Raw genomic sequence first — 27,817 nt, 5'->3', positions numbered from 1 at the left:
GAAAAACGTTTAAAAACACAATGTGACAGAGACAAATGATTATGTCGACGCTATTACAAAAAATACGCTTTACATTTCATTTAATGCAGAATTTGACATTAAATCAGAAATAACGAATAAATGAATAATAATTCCATATCTAAATTTGCGAATGACACACCGAAAACAAAACAAAAACATGAACGCACAGCTGTTTGGCGATTGTCGAGAACGCTCCTTTAACGCCAATGGAAATTTTCGCCAACTGTGTTCCATCCCTGATATAGGGTCTGCTTGTACGCGAACGGTACCCATGAGAAAAATGCTCAGAAAGTCGAGTCATGTTTAACTCAATTTTATAGAGTGAATATTAGATTATTATTATTTTGTTTTAAGCTGTCGAGAACGAATAATTTTACGAGAACTGAACGAACAAAAAATTTTAAAGCTTGGATCTTAAATCCAAGATAATGTATACTTTACTTTTTGCTGAATTATTCTATTTCATACGAGAATAAGAGATGGATGAGAAAGCATTTTTCCCTAAAAATCACTTCCGCCTACGCAGGTTTCACTCTCCCACTAAAGGTAGAATAAAAACGAGGTAAATCAGTTTTCTATTAGAGAACCTTCGGTGTATTTGGCGAGTAATGACAGGTGTGTTTTTTCAATAAGATTTCCTCCATCATTCATTCAGGTTGGGGAAAAAACTTCGTGGCGAAAAGTACAAGACAGCGTTCGATTCTTATTGACGTTATTTTTAATTATTCCGTTTACAGAAGGTATATTTCTCTGGCAAGATCCTTTCTTAGCTAGAACAAGGGTTGAATATTTGAAAAGGAGTATTTTATGCTGTGTCCATTTTCTCAAACACGCATTTCGAGCTGTATCTGGAATAAAAAGCTTACCGGCAAGATAGTAGACAAGGGCATCATTCAGGATTACAGCGAAATTCGAACCTGCTACCTCCACAGCGCTTTCGGAGAGAGATCTCTTGGTTAGGAGGCCCTTCCCAAAATTTAATTTTATCAACTTTTGAGTTTAAATCACTCGTTTGTAACCGATTGATGTCACGCAGAGGACTGATCGTTAAGACACGGTTCCCAGCAGATCACCGAAGTCAGGCATCACTGACTGCGGTCAGTGTGCGGGTGGGTGACCACTTGGATCAGCCTGCGTAGGGACCGAGAGTGTTTGATATCGGTCCTCGTCAAACTGTGCTACCGTAAAGTGCTCGACTTTGCGCGCAGGTCGTCGGGCTACCGAAGCGGGGGTGCCATCCCCTCTGCAGAGGATCAAAATTGTGATGGCATGTCTTCGGTTCATCCTCAGGGATGTTTCCCAGACCGTCGCCAATAGCCCATTGCGCAGCTCTAGTGTGACGTAAATGAACTACAACAACAACATGAAACCGATTGCTCATTTTGTGATAGCTAAGTTTCCAAACTTTTGTTGACACTAAACTGTTTATTTTAAACTCCATCCATTTTATTTATAGGAGCGCCATGACTTCTTCTAAATATTACAGATTTTTCTTCGTCGCTTTCACAACAGTATGTTTGTATATCGCATACTTTGGATTTTCAGGTAAGCTATCATCTTTTAAAAATTACAATTTATTTGATTATTTTTTTGGGAAGCAAAATTCTAGAAAACCATTTTTTGAACATTATGCCTATTATGTATAACCAGAATTGAAGTATTAATGTTCTATTATGATTCATATGAGGTATGTGTCTTTAAGTTTTAAACCTTAAATAACGAAATCATCTGAGTGTAGAAATAATAAATAGTTTCAATTAGAAATCAGGATAATTAAAAACTCAAATGACCTGTCATTGAAATTTTGTATTTTAAGGTATCCGACAAGTTTTGATAACTTTTTTTGAAAATTATTTATATAAAATTTAAGAAAAAAACTAGTTTGTTTCATTATGTGTAAAAACTTATAAATTTAGCAAAAAAAATATTATTAATTCATTTTTGTTTTTTAAGTGGCCATTTTAAGGTAAAATGAAGGCATTTTTCTGCATAGATGATAAATACTGCAAAAAAATTTCTATCGCTTAAAACAAAAAATCCTTTGGGGATTTTATTTATCTTAAAAGCAAGTGCATATACTACTGAATTAGGAATCAATGTAGTTAAAAAAGTAAATTTTTAAAAATTTTCGCAGTAGTCTTTGCAAAGAAACATGCATAAAAAATTAAATTCTTCTTTCTCTTAGTCTGTAGTTCAAAATATGAGTACTATAATCACAAACACTCATGAAAAATGGTGAACAATTATTTTAAAAAACAACATGATATGCAGTGTTTTAGGTGGTGTAAAATGTGGAAAAAAAAATCTGATTTTGAGATAAACGCATTTAAAGACTTAAAATCATTACTCTATCCACTGTTACCACCTTGCACAAAAACTGCTAGAACTTGCTAAATAAATGGAGTACAAGAAAAGTAAAGTATTTTTAGAAAGCTAAAGATTACAAGAATTCTAAATTTATAATTAACTCAATTTCGAAAATCTGTATCCAAAATCATATTTTTGTATTAACCTTAAAGGATATAAAAAAATGACGAGGGGGGGAAAATAGTCAGATTGTAATTTATTTAAAACATTTCATTGTATTGTGCGTCGTAAAGTTATTTCAAACATTTAAGTCATCAATAGTTAAAGTGCTTTATCAGAACATTACTCTCTGATTAGTTGTTGTGGAGTTTGAGTCGAGGGAAATTTTACAGGAATCAGAAGGGCCTCCCTTAACCGATCAGTTTCAGACGCTCTCCAGCGTTGAGGTAGCGGGTTCGAATCACGCAGTAACTCTGGGTGTATCTCCGTGCTGTCCTTCTCTGAATTGTACTAGCTGTCTTTCTTTTCTACTTGACCACGGCTTATAAGAGAGCAGTGGTGGCTCAGGTGGTAGAGCCTCCCACTGAGGTGACCCAGGTTTGAATCCTAGTGATGGCTGGTCGATACGAATTCTGCACCCAGCTTGCACCGACCACATTACTGATGTGAAATATCCTCAGTGGATCATGGGTAAGTTTCTTTGCCGTATGGCTAACCATGTGATATTTTCGTGGTTTTCCTCTCCATGGAACGCAAATGTACGTTTGTTCCAACAAAAATTTCTCCACAAAGGCAAATTTCTCCCAATGCTTGATCCAGGAGTTCCCGTGTCTTCTGGTTTGGATTCAAAATAACAAGTCTACGGAATTAAACATAGGTAGTCGTAAACTCAAAATTGGGACGATATGTCAACGGCGGTTATAACATCTGTGTTTCTACTTGACAAAGGCTCATAATCTGCACTTATGTAATTGACCACACAAATTTTGCCCACTTGTGACAATTGATCCGCTTGAGGGCCGGGATAGCCTGGTCGGTAGGACGCTGGGCCCATATCCAAGAGGTCGTGGGTTCGATCCTCGCCGACCGAAGACTCCCCGTGTAGTAAATGGTGACTGATGCACGTTAAATCTGTCGAGTCTCAAAGTCCTCCATGATCCCACAACAAATCAATACCTCTGGCGGTACTGATCCAGGAGTTTCCTTGTCTTCTGGATTGGTTCAAAATTACGTAACGGAGTTGAACGTAAGTAATCGTAAACCCATGAAATTGGGTCGGCTGTTCAACAACGGTTATAAAATAAAATAAAAAAATTGATCCGCTTATTTATTGGTACACATACAAGCCTGCATGTATGTGTACCGGTAAGTAAATAACTAAATGAGTTAGACGACTTTTATGTTAAATCTGACAGATTAAAAGAAGAAACGAATTTGTTTGTGTTATGAAAATTGTTTCGGAAAATATTTATAATTAGTATGTGAACAAAGTATTGCTCAAGTGAATAGTGTGACAATTAATATTAATTATAACTTCATTTAACTTATCACATATGAATAGTTTGATGAGCATAGACGTTATTTAAAAAATTTATTTAGCTCCGTTGAAAAAATGAATTGAAAAGATATGCAAATGAATCCTATGTATCACATTTGTCATAGTTTTCTAACTCTAGAACATTCTCCTAATCATAAGATGTTTATGAATGTATGATATTGATATTTTTTGTAATTGTTTTGCACAATTTTAACATTTTTATTATTTATTTTGTTTCAAATGCAATTATGTTGTAATATAAAATGCAATTTTAAATGAAATACCTCTGACTCCAATCGTGCATAAATAAAAAAAATATTGCATTTGAAATTTATACTAATTTAGTGATAGTTTTAATATTTTACCGAGGAATTTTTCTAATGCGTCTCCTTGTAAAGAAAGTTGCTAAGTATATGAATGCACAGAGAAGACTCGAAATTTCACATGAGTATTCTATTTACATTTCTAATTCTCAAAAAACGTTATCGCAACATCTTTTTAATCGTGGTTTATATATATATATATATATATATATATATATATATATATATATATATATATATATATATATATATATATATATATATATATATATATATAATAAAATACAAGAAAACACGAAGAAAGTTAAGAAAAACAATAATACTTATACAATAATAACTTTAATAAACAATATAGCATTAAACCAATTCCCTTAAGAATTATGAAATATATAAGTTCCACGATCTTATTATTAACTTTTCTTTCTTTAATTTACATTTCAAAATTCTTTGTTTCGATCTTATAAAAGCCAAAATGAGCAAAATTTTGCCTAATAAAAAGAAAAGTTTAGATAATTTATATTTCGTTATTAACTTTCAAAATCCTATTTTCGATAAGATCAAATTTCACAACATTTTTGAAAATTTTAAAGCTTTATTTCCATTAAAAGATTTTAACATTATTAAAAGTTTTAAATATAACAAATCTCTTGGTAGAACCATATTTAACTATAATAATATAAGCAAAAATATAGGGAGTATTAATATATCCGATTATGAATATCACTGTGAGGAGGATAAATATTTTGATTTTGTTGATAAACATCATAAACATATTATTACTGGTAATTTAAATATTATAGAAAACTTGGAACTTAGGAATTTAATGTTAAAAGGCACAAAGTTTAGACCCATTTACCGTATATCAATCAAAAAGATTCTAAAATACTTTCTTAATGATCTCAATAGTTTTTGTTTAAAGATATCAAATAGATTCTCTTTACCTTTAGGTATGCTAACAGAATGGAAATGGGGAGTTTATTATTACTTTAAAAACTTTATTTTCAATAATAAGGATAATTTAAATAAGTATAACAATTCAACAAATTTTTCTAATATTGTTCAATCAATTAAGCAACTTCAAAAAAATTTTGTAATTACTCCCATAGACAAAGCTAACAATAATTATGCTATATTCTGTAAAAAATTCTATGCTGAACTTTTAAATACGGAATTAAAAAATAGTAAAAATTTTGAACCTAGTAATTTCAATAATAATATTGTCATTAAAAAAATTTTAGCTCTTTACAAGAGATTAAAAATTAAAATTAGTAATATACAATTTCCTTACTTAATTATCAGTCCTAAATTTCATAAAATTCCAGTAAAATTTAGAACTATCACATGTGGGTCTAATACTTATTTAACTAAACCTGGCACCCTTTTCTCTAACTACTTAAATAAGATTATTAACTATATTACTAAAGAAGGTTTCTCTTGGATTGTCACTAATAATCAACCGATTTTAGATTTCATTAAACATAATAAAATTAATTCTATTGCGACTTTTGATTTCCAGGATCTTTTCAATAGCATTCCCCTTTCTAAACTAAAAGATGTCCTTTTGAATTATTACCATGATTTTAAAAATATCCTTTGTTGCGATTTTGATTATTGGGAAATTCTGATTAATCTTTGTCTTTTTAATAATTATCTTTACAATGGAAGGGATATTTTTCTTCAAATTAATGGAATACCACAGGGATCTAATTATTCATCTCTCTTAGCTAACTTATTTTTGCATTATTATGAAAAAAATTTTACTCTTAGTATTAAATTTGTTTTTAGATATATTGATGACTTAATTGTCTTTAATTTCCTAGACTTTACTGTTTTATTGAGTGATATATACCCTGAGGAATTAATCTTACTTCGTAATCATGATGATAACATTAATTTCAATTTTTTGGATTTGGGTATTATGAAAGTTGAAAATATCTGCTTTGTTGATTTATACGATAAAAGAAATGATTTTAATTTTAATATTAATAAACTAGTTACTTGGAATTCTAATGTTTCTAGGAGCATCTATTTAAATACCACTTTTAATGAAATGAACAGAATTAAAAGAATATGTAGTAATATTTATTTATCCAAAAAACAAATCGATAAACTCTTTCAAAATCTGATAAAAAACAATGGATACCCAACTAATGTAATAAAATTTTATATAAAATCATTGAATTAATCGTATATTTTGGTGGATATATTTATTAAACATTTTTTTGTTAATTTTTATGATTTTCCCATGTGCAAATCCATTTCAGGTAAATCCATTGCCAAAATTATTTCTTTGTTAATTTGTATAATTTTTCCATGTGCAAATCCATTTCGGGCAAATCCGTGGTTAGAATTATTTACTAAAAATTCCTTTACTAAATAATTTTCTTTGTTAATCTATACAGTTTTTCCATGTGCAAATCCATTACGGGCAAATCCGTGAATAAAATTGTTTGCTAAAAATTTCTTTATTAATTTATACAATTTTCCATGTGCAAATCCATTTCGGGCAAATCCGTGGCTAAAATTATCTACTTAGGTTTTTTCTTTGTTAATTTTTCCATGTGCAAATCCATTTCGGGCAAATCCGTGTCAAAATTATCTATTGAAAGAATTCTTTCTTTGATAATTTAAATAATTTTTCTATGTACTAATCCATTTCGTGCAAATCCGCGGCTAAAATTATCTGCAAAACAGGCAATTTATGTTTCTCTTTTCTATTTTATACTTTTTCTTAAATAAACATCTATCTTCTAAAACTATTTATGATCAATTTTTAAAATTATCCAGTATAATATTACCTTGCGCACATCCATTTCGGGCCCATCCTTGGTAACTAACAAATCAAAACTCAGAATAACAAATCACTTCAACAGTGCAGTAAGAACGACACTTTAAAACCCTCCTGTTACACTCGATTTGCGCTTTTGTTTTCATCTTTTGTTTTCATATTTTGTAATCTGGCAATCTTTCTGCGAAAACATTTTTAAATCATTCTTGAAAAATATCCGTCCATGTAAGTTGAACTGATTTTGCTGCTCGCTTTATAGTCTCCCCTTTTTAATGTTTTTTCTTTTTTTTTTTATTTTATTATCTGTTTTTACATGTTATTTTTACTTATTTGTACTTTCTGTGATCTTTTTCATTTGTTGTTATTTTTAAAAAAAATTTTTTGAGTGCTCCTCACACTATTGTATTAATTTATTTAGCTTTGGCTTTATTGATACAATATCAGAAAGCACTCTGTTTTGCGGATATAATCGTGTGGGTTGAAGAAAAGATTATTTTTTTAATTAACATTTCATGATTTTTTTTTTTAAATTTTTTTAATTTTTTTTTATTATTATTTTTAATAAACTGTTGTTTGTTATTTTTTACTTATTATTTCCCCCCCCCTTTTTCATATGTCTTTTATTTTTCTTTGTTTTATTCTTCGTTTTGATATATATATATATATATATATATATATATATATATATATATATATATATATATATATATATATATATATATATAATGTCCATACATTCGAATGTACGTCTCAAATTGTATATTTACTGTTGTTTGCAATCATCATTGCATCAATGGAATAACAAACTGGACTTTATGTATCAGTCGTTATAATGGAAGGGTCGGAGTAATGAGGTCTTATTAAAGAGTGGTCCCGCAGTGGACTGATCGTTAAGACACGGTTCCCAGCAGATCACCGAAGTCAAGCATCACTGGCTACGGTCAGTGTGCGGGTGGGTGACCACTTGCATCAGTCTGCGTAGGGACCGAGGGTGTGCGGTATTGGTCCTCGTTAAACTGTGCTACCGTAAAATGCTCGGCTTCGCGCGCAGGTCGTCGGGCTACCGAAGCGGGGGTGCCATCCCCTCTGCAGAGGATCAAAATTGTGATGGCATGTCTTCGGATCATCCTCCGGGATGTTTCCCAGACCATCGCCAATAGCCCATTGTGCAGCTCTAGTGTGACGTAAATTAACAACAACAACTTACTAAAGAGTGCATATCTTTCTCCTGTTTAGGGCCGTGATTAGAGAATCGGACTCCGATCCAAAAGGCCCTGGGCTCGACTCCGCTGAGACACGCCGAGTACTCCGCGCTATACGTGTTCGCATGATCTGTGGAATCGAAAGTTCTGTGGTCGATTGCTGAGTACTGGGATCATTTCCTTTCTCTTTATATCTAAATTGAGGAAGTTCCCTCACAAATCAGATCTCCTCTGCATAGAATCAAACTTGTCATGGAAATTTGTGCCATTCTTTCTGTCTACAAGTAATTACAGAGGGAGCTATTGACTTCACCAGTGTTAAAACAAAATTGTTTTTCGAGTGAGTCATCTATAGTGCTTCTGGTTTTTTCCTCTGATGAGTAGATGTAATTGTTTTGATAGAGCAAAGGTTATTTAATCGGAAGAGTACAGTAAAAGCTCGATATAACGAGTACGACATATTACGAAAAGTCCGCTACTACGACAGATTCCCGAATCCTCACCAAAATGCTAATATTAAAGGCACAAAGATTGTATATTTATAGCAAGTTAAACTTCCTCTCTTACGGCAAAAAATCCCTATTTATGGAGTTATGTTTTTCTGTTGTCTAAGTCGAAAAAGGTTAAAACGGAAGACATTTTTATTTATTTCTGGTATGAATGCAGGAAACTCACAATTTTTATAATGCAATGTGCGTAGGACCACCAGATAGATTGTTTTTCTTTCCTAACAATTCTTAGAGATTCTGCATCGAACTTTAAAAGAACAAATTTTGGCTGCTCCTGCCGCAACCTTAAACTGTGTGCGTTAAGTTAAGGTCACCAACAATTATAGTTTTTATGTTGGAGGAAAGAGATGGTTAATATCGTCTTCAAGATTATTTTTTGCTGAATCGTAAATTTCTGGGATTTTAATGTCTCTCTTGAAGTAGTTTAGGAGAATGGAGATTTGTTGAAAGCGCTCCGATGCGCAGTCAGTTAGGGCTTCGCTCAAACCACTGCTTGGAGAGCTGGGGGTAGTAAGTTCAATCCCGGCGGCTGGCTAAACAACCGTCTTGTATACGCAGCAAGGTGCACGTTAAATTGTCACAGTTGAAAATCTTCTCGTATGTTCTAGTGTAGAAGTTTGGAGAGAGGAGTACCAGTTCAGGTGCTGTTCACGTCATTTGACCTGGATCAAACTACGCAGCATTTCTGCAATGGCCATTAAAGGATAAAACCCTAAAAATGGTAGGTGATTGGCGAGGGTTGAATGATAAAGATTGAGATATGGGTGATTCTTTGGAAACATGACTATTCGGGGAAAAAAATTCTTAACATTTAAAGTCTTCAAATCAATCTAATTTTTTTTGCATATTTATTTAGTTACATTTATTAATATCTTACAGACAGCAGTGTAGTTTATTGACATTTGCTCAAGAAAAAAATAAAATAAAATAGAAATTCACCAAATTTTGAATGCCAGGAAAATGACATATTAGCTTAGAAAGTTAAGAAAACAGTCATTTTAAGCTAATAGTAAGTAACTCAAAAGTTGAAAAGTTAATTTTAACTTTTTATGTAAATAAATTCCAAAAATAATTATTGTGAACAATTTGAACACACCGTTTCTTCTCGGGTTCTCGTTTTTTTCCCTCAGTTTTTTTTTTTCTTGATTGTTTTTAGGCCCCAAGTTTTAAAATCCCCAAGTTTTACACCCCAAGTTTTTAGGCTCCAAGTTTCGGGGCATCCAGGGAATACTGTTGAAAGATCGGTTTAGGCCAGATCCTCAACTCTGTTTTCAAAAAGTCTTTTAAAAATCTCTTCAATTCCTTTGTTTAGTTTCTTTTGACTCCAGTTTCTTTTAATGGTATCAAAGTTGAAATTTCTCGGGAAAGATGTAATTCTTAAATCATCATAAACTGGATAGACAGTAAAAGTATGTGTTCGATATCTTTATAAGTTTTACAAACTTTATTGTTCGGGTCTTTCCCGAACAATTTTGACTGACAGCTACCTTGGGCTCCATGGTTAGTTAGAAATTGGTTGATATAGAAGTTGGAGTAGATTTTTCGATTACTGACTTTTGGGATAAATTGGTAAGTGTGTCGATCTTTTGTATCATCACTATCCCATCTTTGCTGCCATGTTAAAAGGTTATTCTTCATAAGTTCTGTTCTTGTTGTCTGTTTTGAAGGTATGTCATATAGATCTATTGTTGATTTTTGACAAGTTAATTTAGCCTGTCTATCAGCTTCCTCATTGCTCTCATATCCTTTGTGGGCTTTAATCCAGTGGAATTAAGTAATATTTTTGTAAGTATTCTTTATCATTTGAACTAGGTAGGACTGGGCTATAAATCGATGTATCGAGACATATCGATTTAGCGCATATATCGGCAAGACGATACAGCGACTTTCATTCAAGGCGATGCATCAGAAATCTGATTTAAGCCGGCGAGTAAAGACAGCGAGCGCAATACAATATAGCGATATAAGACACGCAAGGAAGGAAGAAAACGATATAGCGATATAAAACTCTTCTCTTACGTTCCGATTTCGACTCGCGCTGTGGAAGATGATGTTCGTTTCGTTATGTTGAAATGGCCTTGATGGGTGAGCTGTAGAATCAGAGTTTTGAGAACATATATCGTTATATCGCATGTTCCTTTTCGCACCTCTTAGCCTTTATTTTCTTCGTCGCGACTTTTCTTGTAGATTATTTTCAGTGGGACTAACTTCGTGATCGCCACTATTACCTTGTTCTGAAGGAAATCTATTATAGAAAAGAATATATAAAGAAGAGTTTTTTTTTAAAAAAAGAAGTTTTTTTTTAAAAAAAAAACTTCTTTTTATTTTTAAGTGTGAAAATTATCGGCAATTTAATTTAGGCGCCCATAAAGAATTGAATTTGTTAGGTTATTTTTTTACTTTCTTTTAATTTATTAAAAACTTTTTGGATGAAACTTCTAATAATTTAATGAGTTTTTATTACTGATTTTAAATTTATAAATCTTGTTTTTATTTTTAGAAATAAAGTTAAAACAAAATTTATTTTTGTCATTTGGATTTGGACATAAGTCAATCAACTTTGCTTTTACAAAAAAAATTTGACAGGTTTGCGTATTTTATTCATTTTTTTAAATCATTTAGCACTTCGTTTTATTAGAGAATATAATAATTTTTTTAAAAAAATATTCTTTTCATATTATTTGTTAATTAGCTAAATATATTATCGAATATCACAATTTTTTTAGTTTTAAGAAATTAAATCTTACTTTGTTTTTCGTTCATAATTCGGTCATTATTTAATTTAATTATTTATCTGAAATGATAAGGCCCAGCAGTGGATTGATCGTTAAGACACGGTTCCCTGCAGATCACCGAAGTCAAGCATCACTGGCTGCGGTCATTGTGCGGGTGAGTGACCACTTGGATCAGTCTGCGTAGGGACCGAGGGTGTGCGGTATTGGTCCTCGTTAAACTGTTCTACCGTAAAGTGCTCGACTTCGCGTGCAGGTCGTCGAGCTACCGAAGCGGGGGTGCCATCCCATCTGCAGAGGATCAAAATTGTGATGGCATGTCTTCGGATCATCCTCAGGAATGTTTCCCAGACCGTCGCCAATAGCCCATTGTGCAGCTCTAGTGTGACGTAAATGAACTATAATAACTGAAATGATAATAATAAAAAATAGTGTTTTAAAAGCGTTTTATTTTCTAAAATTTATTTAGCACTTTGCTTTAAACATACAAATCATTTTTAACGTTTCATTTAGAAATTTAACATTACGATCAAACTCAATTATGCAATTATTTATGCATAATAGTACAAGAAAATATTAATTTGTAAAAAACGCTTTAAAAAAATTATTAACACTTTGTTTTACGCGTATTATGAATTTCTAAATAAACATTTCAATAAATGTTTTAAGTAAGATTTGAACATTGTAGTCAATTTATTTAATATCTTTCTTAAGCAAAACATATATATCTTCAAATTTATAAATTGATTTAAATCAATCTGAGTATGAAGTTTTGATAGAAATATGCAGCCTTACAAGTAAATGAAATTAAAAAATACTATATCGCGACACATCGCTATATCGCGATGCAAAACTGACGATGCATCACGATATATAATTCCTAATATCGCCCAGTCCTAGAACTAGGTAATCATTCGTGTTTGTGTTGCTAAGGGCTTGAAGACTGGAGTGTGAGTCAGAATAGAGGTTTGTTTCGCTATTTATATAATTTTGGTCTATCCAGTGGAGTGACTGAAGTATCGCCCATAATTCTGCTTTGGAAACTGTTGAATAATCTGTAAGTCAGAAGTTGCGAGACTCTACAAGACCACCATCGACATATATTACGAATGCACATCCCACTTTGTATTCGCCGTTATAAATTAGACTGGATTCGTCCGTAAATATCTCAATTCCATCTTTTGTTGGTAAATTGTAGTCGAAATTTATGGATTTTAATTCTATGGGATGTATTGGTGGGAAGTCTGGTAAAGGTACGAATGGATCTTCACCACTTTTATGGAAATAAATATTCGCCATTTTTTTCTTCTGTATTAATAATGAAATCTCATAGGACGGTCCCGGCCAAAACTTGTAGTGCATCGGTAGAGGTTGTCCTGTAGACTTTTGTTACAGAGAGAAGAAGAATTCGTTCTATTTTTAAAACAAGAAAGTTGGTTCTTTATTACTGAAATAAGACATGTTCTGATAGGATGGTATTCTAATCAATCTCTTAACCTAAGATATTGATTGCTGGCGTTATCTATTTTGTTTATAAATTACTTAAAAAAAGTGGACAGGAAAATGACTGATTTTCATGTGACAAGCAAATTATTGACAGAAAAAACAAAGGTTTTTTCAACAAAGGTTTTGGAAATAATACCCTCTAGAAATTCTGGAAATTATTCTAGAAATTCTAACAATAGTTGAGATAAAGAGAATTAGATATTGAAAATTTTATGGGAAGTTTTGAAGCTAGTTATTATTGGAAATATTTTTTGTGACATACCAGGAAAATGACATTTTGAAATTTAACTAAATTTTTTAAATATACAAAATAGGGAATGCTAGTGCAAAGTCATTTTAAAATGTTAACAGCAATGCTATTTATGATTTTTTTTTAAAAAAAAGTTCTTTTAGTAATATAGTACTAGATCTTAGAGCAAAAGACTGTAAATTGTCGTATTTCGTGAGAATCACCCATATGTTTAAAATTTATCTTATAATCAGACGCGTTGAGAATAATTTTTGAAAAAAAAAAAGGATACAATGATTCCTCTAGACTTCTATAGAATTTTCTGGGAACTAAACTCAGTGGCCCAAAGAAGGCCAAGGCCTACTATGCCCATCTCAGTTTTCTTGCCCTTGGGCTCTGGGGTGCAGGAGCAGATGTTTCGGTAGGGTGGTCAGCCGAACGCGGAAGACTTCAGTGTTTAGTTCCCATGCATGATTGGGACTCATTTCATCGACCCACTGAAGGGATGAAAGGCTGAATCTATCTTTTCCGGCCCGAGGATCGAACCCAGGACCTGTGGCACAGGAGCACAAAAGCACTACCACTTGCTTTAAGATCTAACTCTAACATAACCTTTTACTTAGAGTCCCTTTTCACTTAAAGCGAGTCCCTGTGTCAAATATAAATTTTTTACATCCTCATCCATTTAATAATAAAAAAATTCATTATTATTCTAACTTTTGATTTACAAAACAAAGAAATTGAATAGTCAAGGCTTTTAAATACAATAGAAACTGATCAAATACCTGCATCAAGGAAAATCAATGATGTAATTTGATATTCAGAATTTTTCTAGCTTTCACTTTGAGCTGTGAGTGTATATATATATATATATATACAGTTGAACCTGTTTATCTCGAACCTGCTTATCTCGAAAACCTGTATTTCTCGAAATTTCTTAGTTTCCCGACATTAATGATTTAATTTTAATGTATTTTTCCAAGTTTATCTCGAAAAAATTTCTTTCAAAACCTGTGTTTCTCGAATTTTGAAGGAGAATGTACATCATCGTAACCGATGCCTGGACAGCAGAACTTGTTCAAACAAGCTACATTAGAAGAACCGAAAAATTCCCTAGCCCCATGGGAAGTAAGAATGAGCAGATTGGGGGGTCGTTTCTTGGTTTTTCCGGTTACTATCGTGACACTCTCCAACCAATTGAGTGTATTCGGACAATGAAAAGTTGATTGATGAGGGGGGCGTCACCACTAGGCATCAGTTTCCACAGATGGATAAGAACAACACAAAGAGAAATTCATTTTAGTTATCAGTAGAATTTTTTTAGGAGGTCGTTGGTTTGAGAGTCTCAGTCTTTCTTAAAACATTGTTCAATTGAATTTTGATTAAGTATGGCACGGGCTAAACGTTAATTGAATGTTCTCTCCATTGAAGAAAAAATGAAAATTTTAACATTCTCGGACGGAAATCCATTAATGAAAAAAAAACGAAGTTGCGGTGAAGTTCGGTTTACCAGCAAGCACTCTTTCTACAATTATTAAGAATCGAGAAGCTGTGGAGCAAAAATTTCATAGCAGCAACAAGAATGCGAAAAAAAGCCGAGAATGCACTTTTCCGGACGTGGATGAATGTGTTTTAAAATGGTTTACACAATGCAGGAGCAGCGGTATTCCTATCAGTGGACAAATAATGCAACAAAAAGCTGAGGATTTTGCTAAAGAGCTTGGCCATGAAGATAATTTTAAAGGCAGTAACGGATGGCTAGAAAGTTTTAAAAATAGGCACGGTATTATTTTTCGAAAACTTTGTGGTGAAAGTGCCTCTGTTCCGGAAAGTGTATGCGAAGACTGGATTAAAAACATTCCTGATTTAGTGAAAGGCTATGAGCCAAAAAATATTTTCAATGCTGACGAGACAGGACTGTTTTATCAATGTTTGCCAGACAAAACTGCTATGTTTAAAGATGAAGCATGCAGGGGAGGAAAACAAAGTAAAGCTCGTTTGACATTGCTCTTAGCTGCAAATGAAGCAGGCACAGAGAAACTTCCTCCTCTCATGATCGGACGCTCAGAAAAGCCTAGATGCTTTTCTAAAGTAAAATCCTTCCCTTTTCCATACAAAGCAAATAAAAAATCTTGGATGACGAGTGAAATCTTTGGAAATTGGTTAAAGTCCTTAGACAAATCCATGCGATTAAAAAAAAGAAAAATTATTCTTTTTATAGACAACTGTAGTGCGCATAACAATCTGCCTGAACTGAAAAATGTTTGTGTTCAGTATTTTCCCGCAAACACCACCTCAAAGCTTCAACCTATGGATCAGGGAGCAATCAGAAGTTTTAAAGTTAACTACAGAAAACAGTTGATCCGCAAACTCGTAGATGCAATTGATGAAGGATTCCCTTCCCAAGATAAATGTACTGGATTCTATGAGAATGACAGACCACGCATGGAGAAATGTAACACAGAAGACCATTCAAAATGGTTTTAAAAAAGCTGGGTTTAAGAATGAGCGTGAAGAAGAGATGGGGATTATTGAAGAAGAGACTGAAATTTCCGAAAAGGAAGCTGAGGAAACTTATATCCCTGATGAAGAAATGATCGAAATAAATTCACAAGATTAGAATGCAATAAAATCTGGATTAAAAGTGAACATTTCCTTTGAAGAATTTTTGCAAGTGGATGACTCCTTGGCCACATGTGGAACTTTGACAGATTCGGAAATTGTCGATAATGTCAGATGCATTTCCGAAGACGAAAATGAAGTAGACGAAGAGCATATAGAAGCACCGAAAGTGACAGTAAAGGAAGCTGAAAAAGCTGTGGAACGTTTAACAAACTTTCTTGAATGTCAAGAAAACGTTGGACACGAGGGGTTCGCTGCTCTCTCCAACATTCGAAAAATTATCGAATCAAAGAAAATCCGACGTCAGAAATCATTAAAAGACTACCTATGAGGTGCGTATGACTGTTAAAAACTTTTATTAGATGTAATTAATATGTAATCATAATTAAATTCTTTACAACATAAATGATTTAAAGTTTCTTTTAATTAAACATTGCTGCCCGAATTTCATTTTTTAAACTTACCTGTATATCTCGAAACCTCTCTATCTCAAATTTTTTTCCCTTTCCCGCGAGATTCGAGATAGGCAGGTTAGACTGTATATATATATATATATATATATATATATATATATATATATATATTTATATATATTTATATATATATATTTATATATATATATATATATATTTATATATATATATATATATATATATATATATATATATATATATATATATATATATATATATATATATATATATATATATATATATATATATATATATATATATATATATATATATATATATATATTTATATATATATATATATATATTTATATATATATATATATATATTTATATATATATATATATATTTATATATATATATATATATATTTATATATATATATATATATATTTATATATATATATATATATTTATATATATATATATATATATTTATATATATATATATATATATTTATATATATATATATATATTTATATATATATATATATATTTATATATATATATATATATTTATATATATATATATATATATATATATATATGTATTAACTATGATAAACTATTCCTAAAGCCACTGGACGGAATAGTTTGGATGTATGACCTTTTATACTGGATTAGTTAAATATTTTTTAGTTACTTTTTAATATTTGTAGCCTCTTAAAATTAATTTAATTTTAATTGTCCAGTATAATAAACAGTTTATTTATTTATTTATTTATTTAATTATTTTTTATTTTTGTATAAGTGGAATGGGCTCTGGTTCGTAAAGAACCACCCCAGATAAATGCAGGTGATACGTGTATACTTTAAAATTATGTAAGGTTGTATGAATGAAGAATAAAACCTATAAACGGTTTTCTATTCCTGTATGCAGGCTCTGATTTTTAAATAAGTCACCCTATGAAAGATGGATATGTGTATTCTGTAAAATTATGAATGAAGGATGGGTCTATAAACGGCTTTCTATCCTGACAGACTGACTTTTAAATTAATTTCCCTATTAATGATTTTTTTAATTTTTTTTATTTTTATTTTTTTATTTATTTATTTATTTATTTATATTTTTTTTATTTATTTATTTTTTGTTTTTTTAAGACTGCTAATTTATTCAATCCGTTAAACATTTTTATTATTATTTCAATTTTATTACCTTTTTACTAATTGTTTCTCATAGATGGCAGCACTAATATTTTACCTAAACATTTTTTTCTTCTTCTTCGATCAAATGTTTTTTTAAATTTTATTATATTCGATTCAAGCTATAAGCAATATTTTACATCTTCGCGATTTTTGTTAACTGTTTTATTATTGTACTTTTAAACCTAAACCGCGTTTTAATTCACGCCGGTAAGTTTGATTTCCTATTACATTTTTCTTTTATTTCATGATTTTTTTTCAAAATAAGGTTTTTTGCGATATCGACACATATAAAGAATAATTTTTATCTTAGGATAATTATTCTTTATTCAGAAATATCGCATTATTTATGGCAATTAGATGTGTCTTGACAACGACTATTTGCTTATACCATTCTTGTTTCTCTACCATTTAGTTTTTTATTTTTATTTTATTCATGTTTTTCATGTTAATTTGTGTATATATATATATATATATATATATATATATATATATATATATATATATATATATATATACTGCGACACCTGTTAAAATTCTATACAGATATTTTGGAATTTGGTTACAAAAATTACCAACGAATGGCTCTGTACGCTGATGCAGAGTTCTTGAAAAGAATTCAAATTTCGTTGGACGTGTGATATTTTTGTTGGATATATAACATGTGATATTTTAATACCAAGAACACTATGTTCAATAGCGTGTCTGTAGAAAACCTGGTTTAAACCTCCTCATATGCTACAACTTTTAACTACCACGTTTTAATCCTTTCTTTACCGTATTTAGACTGTATTCATGCAATGACCTGTGTGTACAAGTGCCGAATTATTTAGTCATCGTCGTCAGTGTCATACCGTTTGAAAACCATCCCAGACTATTTTTAACTGCAACTGTTTAATATTCCATTCTCCTTTGATGGATAAAATCCACCAAAAATATAATTTGAATGTTCTTGATATGTTTTTAAGACGAATTAAGTTCCTTCTCGTTCTATTTAGGATCGAAGTTTAATAAGAAATCTGAACTTGAAATGTTCACACTTCTCGGCGCGGTGTACTGTTCAATGATGTCACTTCAGCGGAATGGATTGCCGAAACGAAAGGTTTAACACTATACAATTGACATGGGTGGCTTGTAGCGTCATCTGTTTGTAACTTTTGTGACTAAATTCAATTACTTTTTAACGTGATTAATTTTTTTTACAGGCAAAAATGAGTTGCAAGAGATATCAGATGATACTGAGGCACTTACTATTCATGTCAACCGTGGCAGACTGGGCAACCAGATGTTCACCTACGCCACCCTCTGCGGATTGAGCAGACTGAACAAGAGGAAAATGCAGATGATGCCCAAGAATTACGATGTCCTCTCCGAATATTTCGATATTCATGCACCCTTGGTAAAAAGTTTAATTTGTATCTGTTTCTCCCTTTTTTTTAATATCGAACTTGCTGGCTATGCAACGAATATTACAGGCCAAGTCATTAAAAAGTAAAAAGCATATCATTCAGCAGTGCGCGAAATACGAGAGCACTCCTTTTGGCTGAAATTCTAACTGGCATACCATTCCAATTCACAACTTGTGATCGGAAACCTGTAATTAATCCCGCTTATTAGTTCGTAGTTGAATGTGTCAAAATGTATAACTTGACATTGCCTTAATATAAGAGAATGCTTTATCGGGGATGAGAATCTTCGTGTCAAATTTTCTTTCCGCGACGTTGCCAGATACACAGAACAAAAATATGCCACGCTTACGATAAAATACATAAACAAATAATAAATGTAAATTAAGTAAAAGAAGTAGACGAGTAAGAATTATAGTTCAGTGAATTCAATGTGCAATACGGTTCTGTATAAGTAACTGATCGTTCATTAATATTCTAACTTAATGTAGAGAAACTTTAACTATCAACTTTAATGCGCCATTTTGCTGATAAAGATTAGCTCTCGCTGACGTCATAAGTCACATGTGTGGGTTTTAGAGGTCTTCTTGAAGTATCCAATGAAGTGAACGTTAGTGTAGAACTAGTTCTCAGTCAGTTTTCAACACTTAAAATGCTTTGAATATCGGCTTATTCAGTAGTTGAAATCGATGCGTTCCTTTTAAGTCGTGTCGGTATGATTCAGGAGAGCACATGAGATACGATTTAGGCAACGTCTTAAAGTATTGTTCCAAACTTCAAACAATAGTTCGATATTTAGCAAAGAAAAGGTAGAACATAACAGAATAAGTTGTTTAACAGTTAAATAACGTGTTTAATAATCTCAACATTACTTTAGTTCTGCTGTATCCTTACACAAGATGCTCAAAAATTAAGTTGAAAACTGACAAAATAGATTAATTTAAATGATAACGTAAATACACAACAACTTCAGAATAGTTCTCCACGTTAAAAAAGCTTCTTAATTTATCCGATATAAGGTTTTTTGTGCAATGCTTCTTGAGAAATCAAAAGTAGTACGATTTAGGAAATGTACGTTTGGGTAACTTCCTCTGTCGGTTTTGCCCTCTGAAATATTTTAAACCTAAATTGAAAGCAAAAAAAACTAATATTTTTTAAACTTGATAAATTATATTTTGTACATTAAAGCACATATCTTATTTCATAAATTGATTGTGCCCAGATAAGGTTGAACTAGATCAATAATTTAAATGTTACGTATCAGGCTGTCTTCTTTGCGAACGCAACGACCTACAGGGGGCGTTGTTATTTGAGACGAATGACTTCTAGCAGAACAACAGGATCATCAGTTGCACAGGTGATTTCTAAGTGTAGCATGGTAACGTTCCTTCTTTATTGTAGCTTATTAAATAAGAATAAAAAATAAAAATGTTTGATATTCTTCCTTCTACAAGGGAAAACAAAATGGATTTTTTTTTAGGGAAGGAATATCAAAACACATCGGAGAATATTTATAAAAAATCTTATTATTAGAGCTAAAACCTAGTGCTTGAGAAATCGTTCGATTAAATTTAAAGATATAATGTGAAAGGGTTTGTTTAAACTTTACATTCCATACTTTTCTGAATCATTTTACTTCAACCATTAAAACATGCAAAAAGTATACAGAAACACATACTGTTTTACCATTTAATCTTGCAAAAAAAGTTTTTTGACAACAATTTCTGGCAAAAAATTATAAACTAAATAACGTAAAATAAAGAATGCTTATAATAAAACAAAATTATTCTAAAAATTCCTCATATTGAAGTAAAGAAAACTATCACAAAAAACTTCCTCTTTCTTCAAAACTTTTTTTAAAAGTTCTTAATCAGACGTAGAAAATAGAAAGAAATGATTTTCCATTCTGTAGAGAATTATCATCAAATTAGAAAAAAAAATGGCTTACAAGTAAATTTTTAATAACAAAAATCATAATACTTACTTGCTTTATAAATTCGGAGAATCCAAATGAAATGTTCTTCATTTGGATTTTCCGGATTCATTCTCAAATAATATTTACATAGATTATCCCTTCATTACTTTTAGAGGACATACCACGCAACAAAATTTTATAATTGTAAGACCTTGATATACTTTTCAATATGTAACTTAAAAACAGAATAGCTGAATTTTAGTTGAAATTATTCATTCAAAAAAAAAAAAAATATTTAAATATAAAAGACCGGGGGCGATAAAAATGTATTAATAATCAACACAAATGATACTATTTCAAGTAATTCGGATGATTCTTATTGTTTTCTGAATTATATCGATTCAGAAATATGCATACTATTCTATAAAGAAGAAGAATATTTTATAGCTATTACAGTTCTGCTCGTTTTGAAATCATGTTTATTCATTGTAATGAAGTAAGCAATGCTGACTTCAATTTGTAAAGAATTGAATCCAAAAAAAGTAATTTTACCGTAATACGCACATTTGTAGTAAATGAGCTTGAATAGATAAAGATTTTTTGAAACAATTTCCTGGTGTTTTAATACATTCCTGGTGTTTCAGGCTTATTTTTCCACAAAAAAGTTCGTAAGTTCTTCCTATAGACAGGGGTTTCCAACTTACATGAGACCGGGGGCCGCAATTAAAAACACCAGTCAAATGGAGGGCCGCAACTTTATAAAAATCTTATATAGGACTCTTTTATGTTTGAAGGAACATTAAATATTACTGTCAGATTTTTATCAAGTTGTACAAAACAAAACGATTGAATTACAAATTTGATTAAGAAGTAGAATTTTACCTGAAAAAAAATTTTTTTTGCACCTCTGGTATGTTGCATTTCACAGAAACGAAGAAATTAGAGTTTTTTTTTAACGAAAGAAAAGTATTTTAAACCCATATAGATTTATCAAGGAAATTGTCAGCAAAAAAATGACAACTAATATATTTTAGTTCGCGGGCCACAAAAAAATCCGGATGTGGCCCGCGGGCCGCCAGTTGGTAACTCTACTGTAGACAATTACTCTTGGGTGGAGCTTCTTAGCTGTTTCTTTTCCTGTGTAAATATTCGCCTCAAGTTTTGTTGTTATTCGAAGCCAGGAAAGATCTGTTTCACCTCATTTACACGAGGACTGAAAACTGGTGACTGAAAGCAATAATCTAACGACGCAGTGCTGAGAATGACTTTTTCACGATACTTGAAGTTAAAAACATCTACTTATGCAAGGATAGGCGAAAAGTAACCAGTGATGGAAAGAGTCAATCATCGCCTGATTTTCAGCCAGGCCCTGAGTTGTCATCGCCCGATAATGCATGTCTGAAACAGGCTAGGAGAAAAATCAAGCTTTCTTGTAACGTCACGTGTTTGATGCCAGGCCTCGTGTAAATGGTGAATTACATAACAAGCACGCTTTAAAACTGGTATTTGTATAGATTTTGGACAAAATTGAGGCAAATATTTATATTTTGGCCGTAAGCTCGGCTGTCATTTTAACGTTGATGTATCACAAAAGGAAAAGACAACCTCTGTGATTGATGAGCTTGATTTTTCAGATCAACGAAGCTACGTTTGTCGAAAAGAATCCTTGGTTGATTCTAAGCTGGCTAAGGGATGAGGACCATCGAATTCCTGTTGACTCGAACATTATCAAGGGGAATGCCTACCCGAATTCTTATACGTTCTTTCACCATATCCACCGAGAAGTCAGGGAAGTCTTCCACTTCAAGCCGTCCTTCGTAAAGCATGCTCAAGACCTTCTGTGGGAGTTCAAACGACAAAAGCCTCACACTCAAGTTTATGTGGGAGTAAGTAAAAGTGCCATGCATATATATATATTAACAGGTTTTGAATTTGATTTCATTTCAAAAGTCTACTTATTAGTTGTCGAAAAAAAGTATCTTTTTAACATTGGATTTATAGGCTAGTGTCAATTTGATTTGAAAACATTGGATAAAATTCTTTTCTATATCAGAAGTTTGAAAATAAATTTCAAGCTTGTTTGATAAAATTAGAGTAAAAATCAGATTCTTAATTCAAAATGCCAGCTTTTCTTACATCAAAATTTATGAAACGAATTCCAAAGTGATTTGATGAAATTCACTAAAAAATCCAATACTTGATTCAAAGTGTCAGCTTTATCATTTTTTCATACAGAAAATGACTTAAAATAATTAGATTGAAGAGATCCGACTTTCAATAGTGAACTTTGTTTTATTTGTTTTTCATATCGGAGTCGGCATCTGTTTATGTAATTTGTTATGAATGTTAATATTTAGAGTGTATATATGAGTATATATTTAGCCCCCACGAATGATAAAATTATCCTATTATAATTAATGAATTAAACCGTACCCTTTTATCTTTCCTTTTTTTTTATAATACTTCTGAATTAAAGAACCTATTTGAATTCAGAAAATATTTGAAAAGCTTGTAGGAAATAAAATTGATGTTGCACTCAGAAGCCAGTTTTTTGCGATTTAAAACTGTTATGTTTAAAGACTTTACTTGTTATACATATAGAATAAATTTTTAAACCCGGAAATTTAGATCTTTTCAAAATTTCTCTTGACCTGTTTCTTTATGAAACACTTTATTTGAAGAGTTTAGTGGTAGAACCGGCTAAGTGGCACTTGAGTGAATTTGAGCAAATGATCGCAAAAGTTTATACCGTCTTTCTTTTTGTTTTTTCTTAATAGGTATGGTAAGTGGAAATAGGAGATAACTTTTTGGTCATAGGTATTATTGATATTAGTTAATTGGGGTTGTTTTAATATGTACTATATATACCCCCTGTACTCAAAGTAGGTATCACGATACCTGCTATGAGTACAGGTTTTTTTTAACAGTCTACCGAATAGGATAAGTACCTTAGAAAATTGTTGATTATGGTAATTTTTGCCCATCAGGAGTTGATCTCAAACCATAGAATTAGGCCAAATGATTGTGTTCGCATTTTAATTTCGTGCATGATTTTGAAATGTTGATCATAACCGATTTATTTATTTAGTTTTATTTAAAAGAGAAAAACGAGTATTCAGCTGTAATAATAAACTGAAAAAGTTGAAAGTACAAAATAATATTTATTTTCAATTTTTTACTAAAGCGGTGTGTCTGGAACACAAACTAATGCGATCAGAAAAAAAAAAATTATGTTGAAGCTGTTTAAGGGTTATTTTGTCTTTTTTTAATTATTGGTTCTTAAAAAGAGAGAAATTCCTTTTTAATGCTGCCGTTTCTAGTTTTTCATTTTCACCAATTTTTTTTTCTCCCCGAGTCGCGGCATTCGATGCCAAGCAAGAGCTTTCGCAAGTTGTTTATTGACTGTGTCGCCAAATAACGTAGCCGGTTCTTCAATCCACTGAATACTCATATAATGCCACTTAGCCGGTTCTACCACTGAGTATCTTCGGAACAGGGCTCGAAAAAACTCGGAAATTTTACCCGTCCCCGAGGACGGCTGGTCCAACAATGCACCCGTCCTCCTTTGAAACTAACCCGTAGCTTCTAAATAAATAAAAATATAATTTTCTCTTATTTATTACAAACATTTATATTAATTGCACAATAAATTAGTAGTTACTAGGATTACATTATACAGTAATAAAAGAAATACTAGGTTACCAATTGTAACCTAGTTTTTCTTTTATGAAATAATTTATTTATTTCATGAAATAATTTAAATGACAAAGGTCAAGTTATCTGGAATGTCAGTTTATCCGAGGTTAATGAGTTTTTTAAATGAATCAAATATGACGTTTGCCAATTCCACAATCAAGCCAATGATTTACAGAGGTTTCTGCACAGAAATCTGAAAGTGGTTTTCCATTTAGGTAGATGTTCTTAATTGCGTTTAACGCTTCTTGTTTAAGACCAGTACATAATGTGTTTTTTTGTAAGTTCATCGCTAAAAAGCCCCTTTCAACCGCTGCAGTCCTCCCAGACGGCGAAAACATCAATTTCACCATGCTGCTGTATTGTGGGTCATTTTGCTGCATTTGGTCTGACGAAGGAATTAACAGGATTTCTAGATTAGAGGGTCATTTTAGAAGTGAGGTGCTACGCTAGACTCTTGTAAGATAACAAAAATTGAAAATGTATCACGAACATTAACGGGAAAATGGCCGTCCGCGCGGACGTCGGATTCGAGGAATTCATTGTCCGCCGAGAATTTTTCACCGCCGAGGACGGGAGGACGGGCGGTTTTTCGAGCCCTGCTTCGGAATGAATACATTTTGAAATATAAATGAATGTTATGTATTTAAATAAAACTAAAATAAGAACTCAATCTTTTTAAAAAATTTCACCAAGCGGATTCTTCACTCTCTTCATTTGTGAGTGAATGATGCAAGTTTTTGGTGCAAAAATTATGTTTTCACTATACCACGCTAAAAATTAGGTTTATTCATTAGTTCTAGAATAATTTTTTCAGTTCCTCTCATATACAGTATATATATTAGAGAAAAAAGCAATATCTATATTAGCAAAATATTTGTGACCACCATCTCTGGTTAAAACTTTTAGGTATAATTTATATATATTTTTTTTTCAGAAGAGAAAAAAAAATAATAAATGCCATTGGGAGAATACTTTAAATTAAAAATAACAATTAGTTACCCTAATTGATACTACGATGATGGATAACTGATGGATAACTACGCTACGTCAGAAACATTACCATTTGTTTTTTACTCATTTTATTTGTTTTGAATTTCCTTTTCTGAAATCATATTTTAAAACTTAATTTTTTTAAATAATGCAAGACAATTTTGCACAAATAATGTTTTTTTTTAAAATATTGTTTGTGTTTAGGTTCATGTTAGAAGAGGAGATTACTTAATCAACTCTAGAGGAGGAGGAGGCTGGCTGAAGCATCGTAATGGCAGGGAAGTAGACATGGCTTACTTCAAAAAAGCCGTCGAACATTTCACAACAAAGTTCGAAAATGTGACATTCCTGGCAGTGAGTGACGACAGAGAGTGGTGCAAGACGAACCTCTCTCCTCTGGGAATCCTGACAGTGCCGGACAGTCCGAGTCCTGGACACGACATGGCGTTGCTTGCCGAATGTAACCACACCATCATGACATACGGTACTTTTGGTTTCTGGGGTGGTTATCTGGCAGGGGGTGAAGTGGTGTACTTTTCAGACTTCCTGAAACCGAACACTACGTACAGAAAAGATTATTTTAAGTACAATAAAATGTATCTACCAGAGTGGAAAGGTATTTCAACGACCGAAACTGGATTTTGGGAAACATATACTACTTCTAAAAATACTAGATAGCATCCTCAAAGTGTAGATGCTACTTTACATTCATTATTTCTGCGTATCATGTTGGTCAATTGAATAATCCGGTTTTTTGCAGACAGCAGCCGCCATTTTGTAATGAGCCAGTATATTAAGAAAAGTCTTTAGTTCATTTTCTACTCAGCTGTTCTTGAGAGTTTAGGCTCATTTCAATATACGATGAATTACACAGATTGAATTTGCTTAGGCTTATGGAGATAAACTTTTAATAAGGCTATTTACGATAAGTCTCCACTGTTCCTGGCTTATTGTGAATTGTCTTAAGTAACTCTGGTTAATGGAGTGATATATTTTCAAATTATCCGATAAGTATGTGGGCTCACTGTGATAGGCTTATTAAAAAGCGCTGGAGGCTTTTTCTAAAAAACCTGGGGCCATGTAAAAAGGACTGCTTCCGTTTGCAATATTAAGTTATCTCTTGATGAAGAGATACTTTTTTTTTCGTGTTACGAGAGTAAGTCAGAAGAGAGATCTAGTTTTCTATGTGAAACTTTTTATAATTGTGTTCACTGACTTTTGTCTTAGCTTATTTTACTTTTATACATTTGTGATAATGCTGACACATCATTTTCATAAGCACATTATGACATATTAGAGCTACATACTTTGTTTAGTCATTATAATAAATGATCTTTAGAACACATTTGAATTTTTGTGTACTTTATTAAGACGAATAATGATCTATTTTATAGGCACAGAATGATATATCGGATTTTCTATATACTTTACTTAGTTTATTATACAGAATGCTTGCAGGTTTTCAATGTGTAAAATATGTACAATATTAATTTAATTTAAAGATTGATTTTTTAAATGAAAAAATTTTGGCAATTAGATAGATAACATTTGTGGAGTGGAATCTTTTTATAGGCTCGTAATGTCATTCCGCATACTTTGGTTGCCGTGGTTACGCTAAGAATGCTTGTCATTATGTTGAAGAGTCAATTAGCATTTCATATCTGTATTCTAAGTGTGTAATTTACTTTAAGAGTGATATAGCCTTATAATAAATTTAAAACTACGTTTTCTTGTTTTAATTTTAACTAGAGTACAAGAGATGTCCAAGCCAGAGGCTGAATATCACTCGGTTAATATTATTTTACCAGTTACTCTAGTATTGAGGCTGTGAATGGCAACGAGTTCTTATTCCTATTCTAAAAAAACGTATTTTTATGAGTTGTTACTTGTAATTTATTAATCATTGATGGATTGCCGGTAGGCAAATAAGTGAAAAGACATCAGCTTAGACATATATATTAAGTTTTGAAGCGTTTGTTTAAATGACCAGAGAGTGATAATAGTCTTTGCAAAAGCGTGGAAAGACTGTTGATGATTTTGCTATTTTTTGGTTGTGCTCGTTAGAATCGTTAGAACTTTGGGAAATTTAGTTATAGCAGTAAATGTGGAATACTAAATGTTTAGCCAAAATATCGAACTTTTTTTTTATTGCTTATAATAAAACTTCAAACTATTTCAAATGCACTGAAAAAAAATCATCTCTATCTACCTTTTTAAAAAAGTTATGAATGATTTTGGATTGTCCTAATACAGGAATTTGCTCAGCAAACAGACTTTAAAGTGCTTTTTCTCATAGATAATAATTTTGTGTTTTAATCTTAATTAAATGTTTTAATCTTAATTAATATTAATTAAATTTTCTATTTGAAATAAAGCTTTGAAGTAAACTTTTTTTTATCTTAAGTATAATACACTTATT

At 31.6% G+C, this 27,817-nt stretch overlaps 1 protein-coding gene across 1 annotated transcript; it reads left to right on the top strand.

Moving 5' to 3' along the window:
• The first annotated feature begins 298 nt into the window (after positions 1 to 298).
• On the top strand, positions 299 to 27,578 carry LOC107453825 (galactoside alpha-(1,2)-fucosyltransferase 1). The gene is made up of 5 exons (XM_071185053.2): positions 299 to 317; positions 1,478 to 1,566; positions 18,597 to 18,790; positions 22,347 to 22,598; positions 25,603 to 27,578. The coding sequence occupies exons 2-5, from the start codon at positions 1,485 to 1,487 to the stop codon at positions 26,074 to 26,076; spliced, it is 1,002 nt and encodes a 333-aa protein (XP_071041154.2). The 5' UTR covers positions 299 to 317; positions 1,478 to 1,484; the 3' UTR covers positions 26,077 to 27,578.
• The last annotated feature ends 239 nt before the right edge of the window (positions 27,579 to 27,817 follow it).

This window comes from Parasteatoda tepidariorum, chromosome 5 (genome assembly GCF_982258835.1).
Source record: "Parasteatoda tepidariorum strain Cologne lab strain chromosome 5, Ptep-v5.0, whole genome shotgun sequence".
In the NCBI taxonomy this organism is placed as follows: Eukaryota; Metazoa; Arthropoda; class Arachnida; order Araneae; family Theridiidae; genus Parasteatoda; species Parasteatoda tepidariorum.
Note: the sequence above shows the minus strand (reverse complement) of the source record. Positions and strands in the feature narration are given on the sequence as shown.

What these genes read in the sequence shown, in the direction of transcription:
- LOC107453825 (XM_071185053.2), top strand. Translation starts at nt 1,485, where the DNA reads ATGACTTCTTCTAAATATTACAGATTTTTCTTCGTCGCTTTCACAACA. An exon ending in CGCATACTTTGGATTTTCAG is followed by an intron (nt 1,567 to 18,596) that starts GTAAGCTATCAT and finishes TTTTTTTTACAG; the next exon opens with GCAAAAATGAGTTGCAAGAG. An exon ending in ACACTCAAGTTTATGTGGGA is followed by an intron (nt 22,599 to 25,602) that starts GTAAGTAAAAGT and finishes GTTTGTGTTTAG; the next exon opens with GTTCATGTTAGAAGAGGAGA.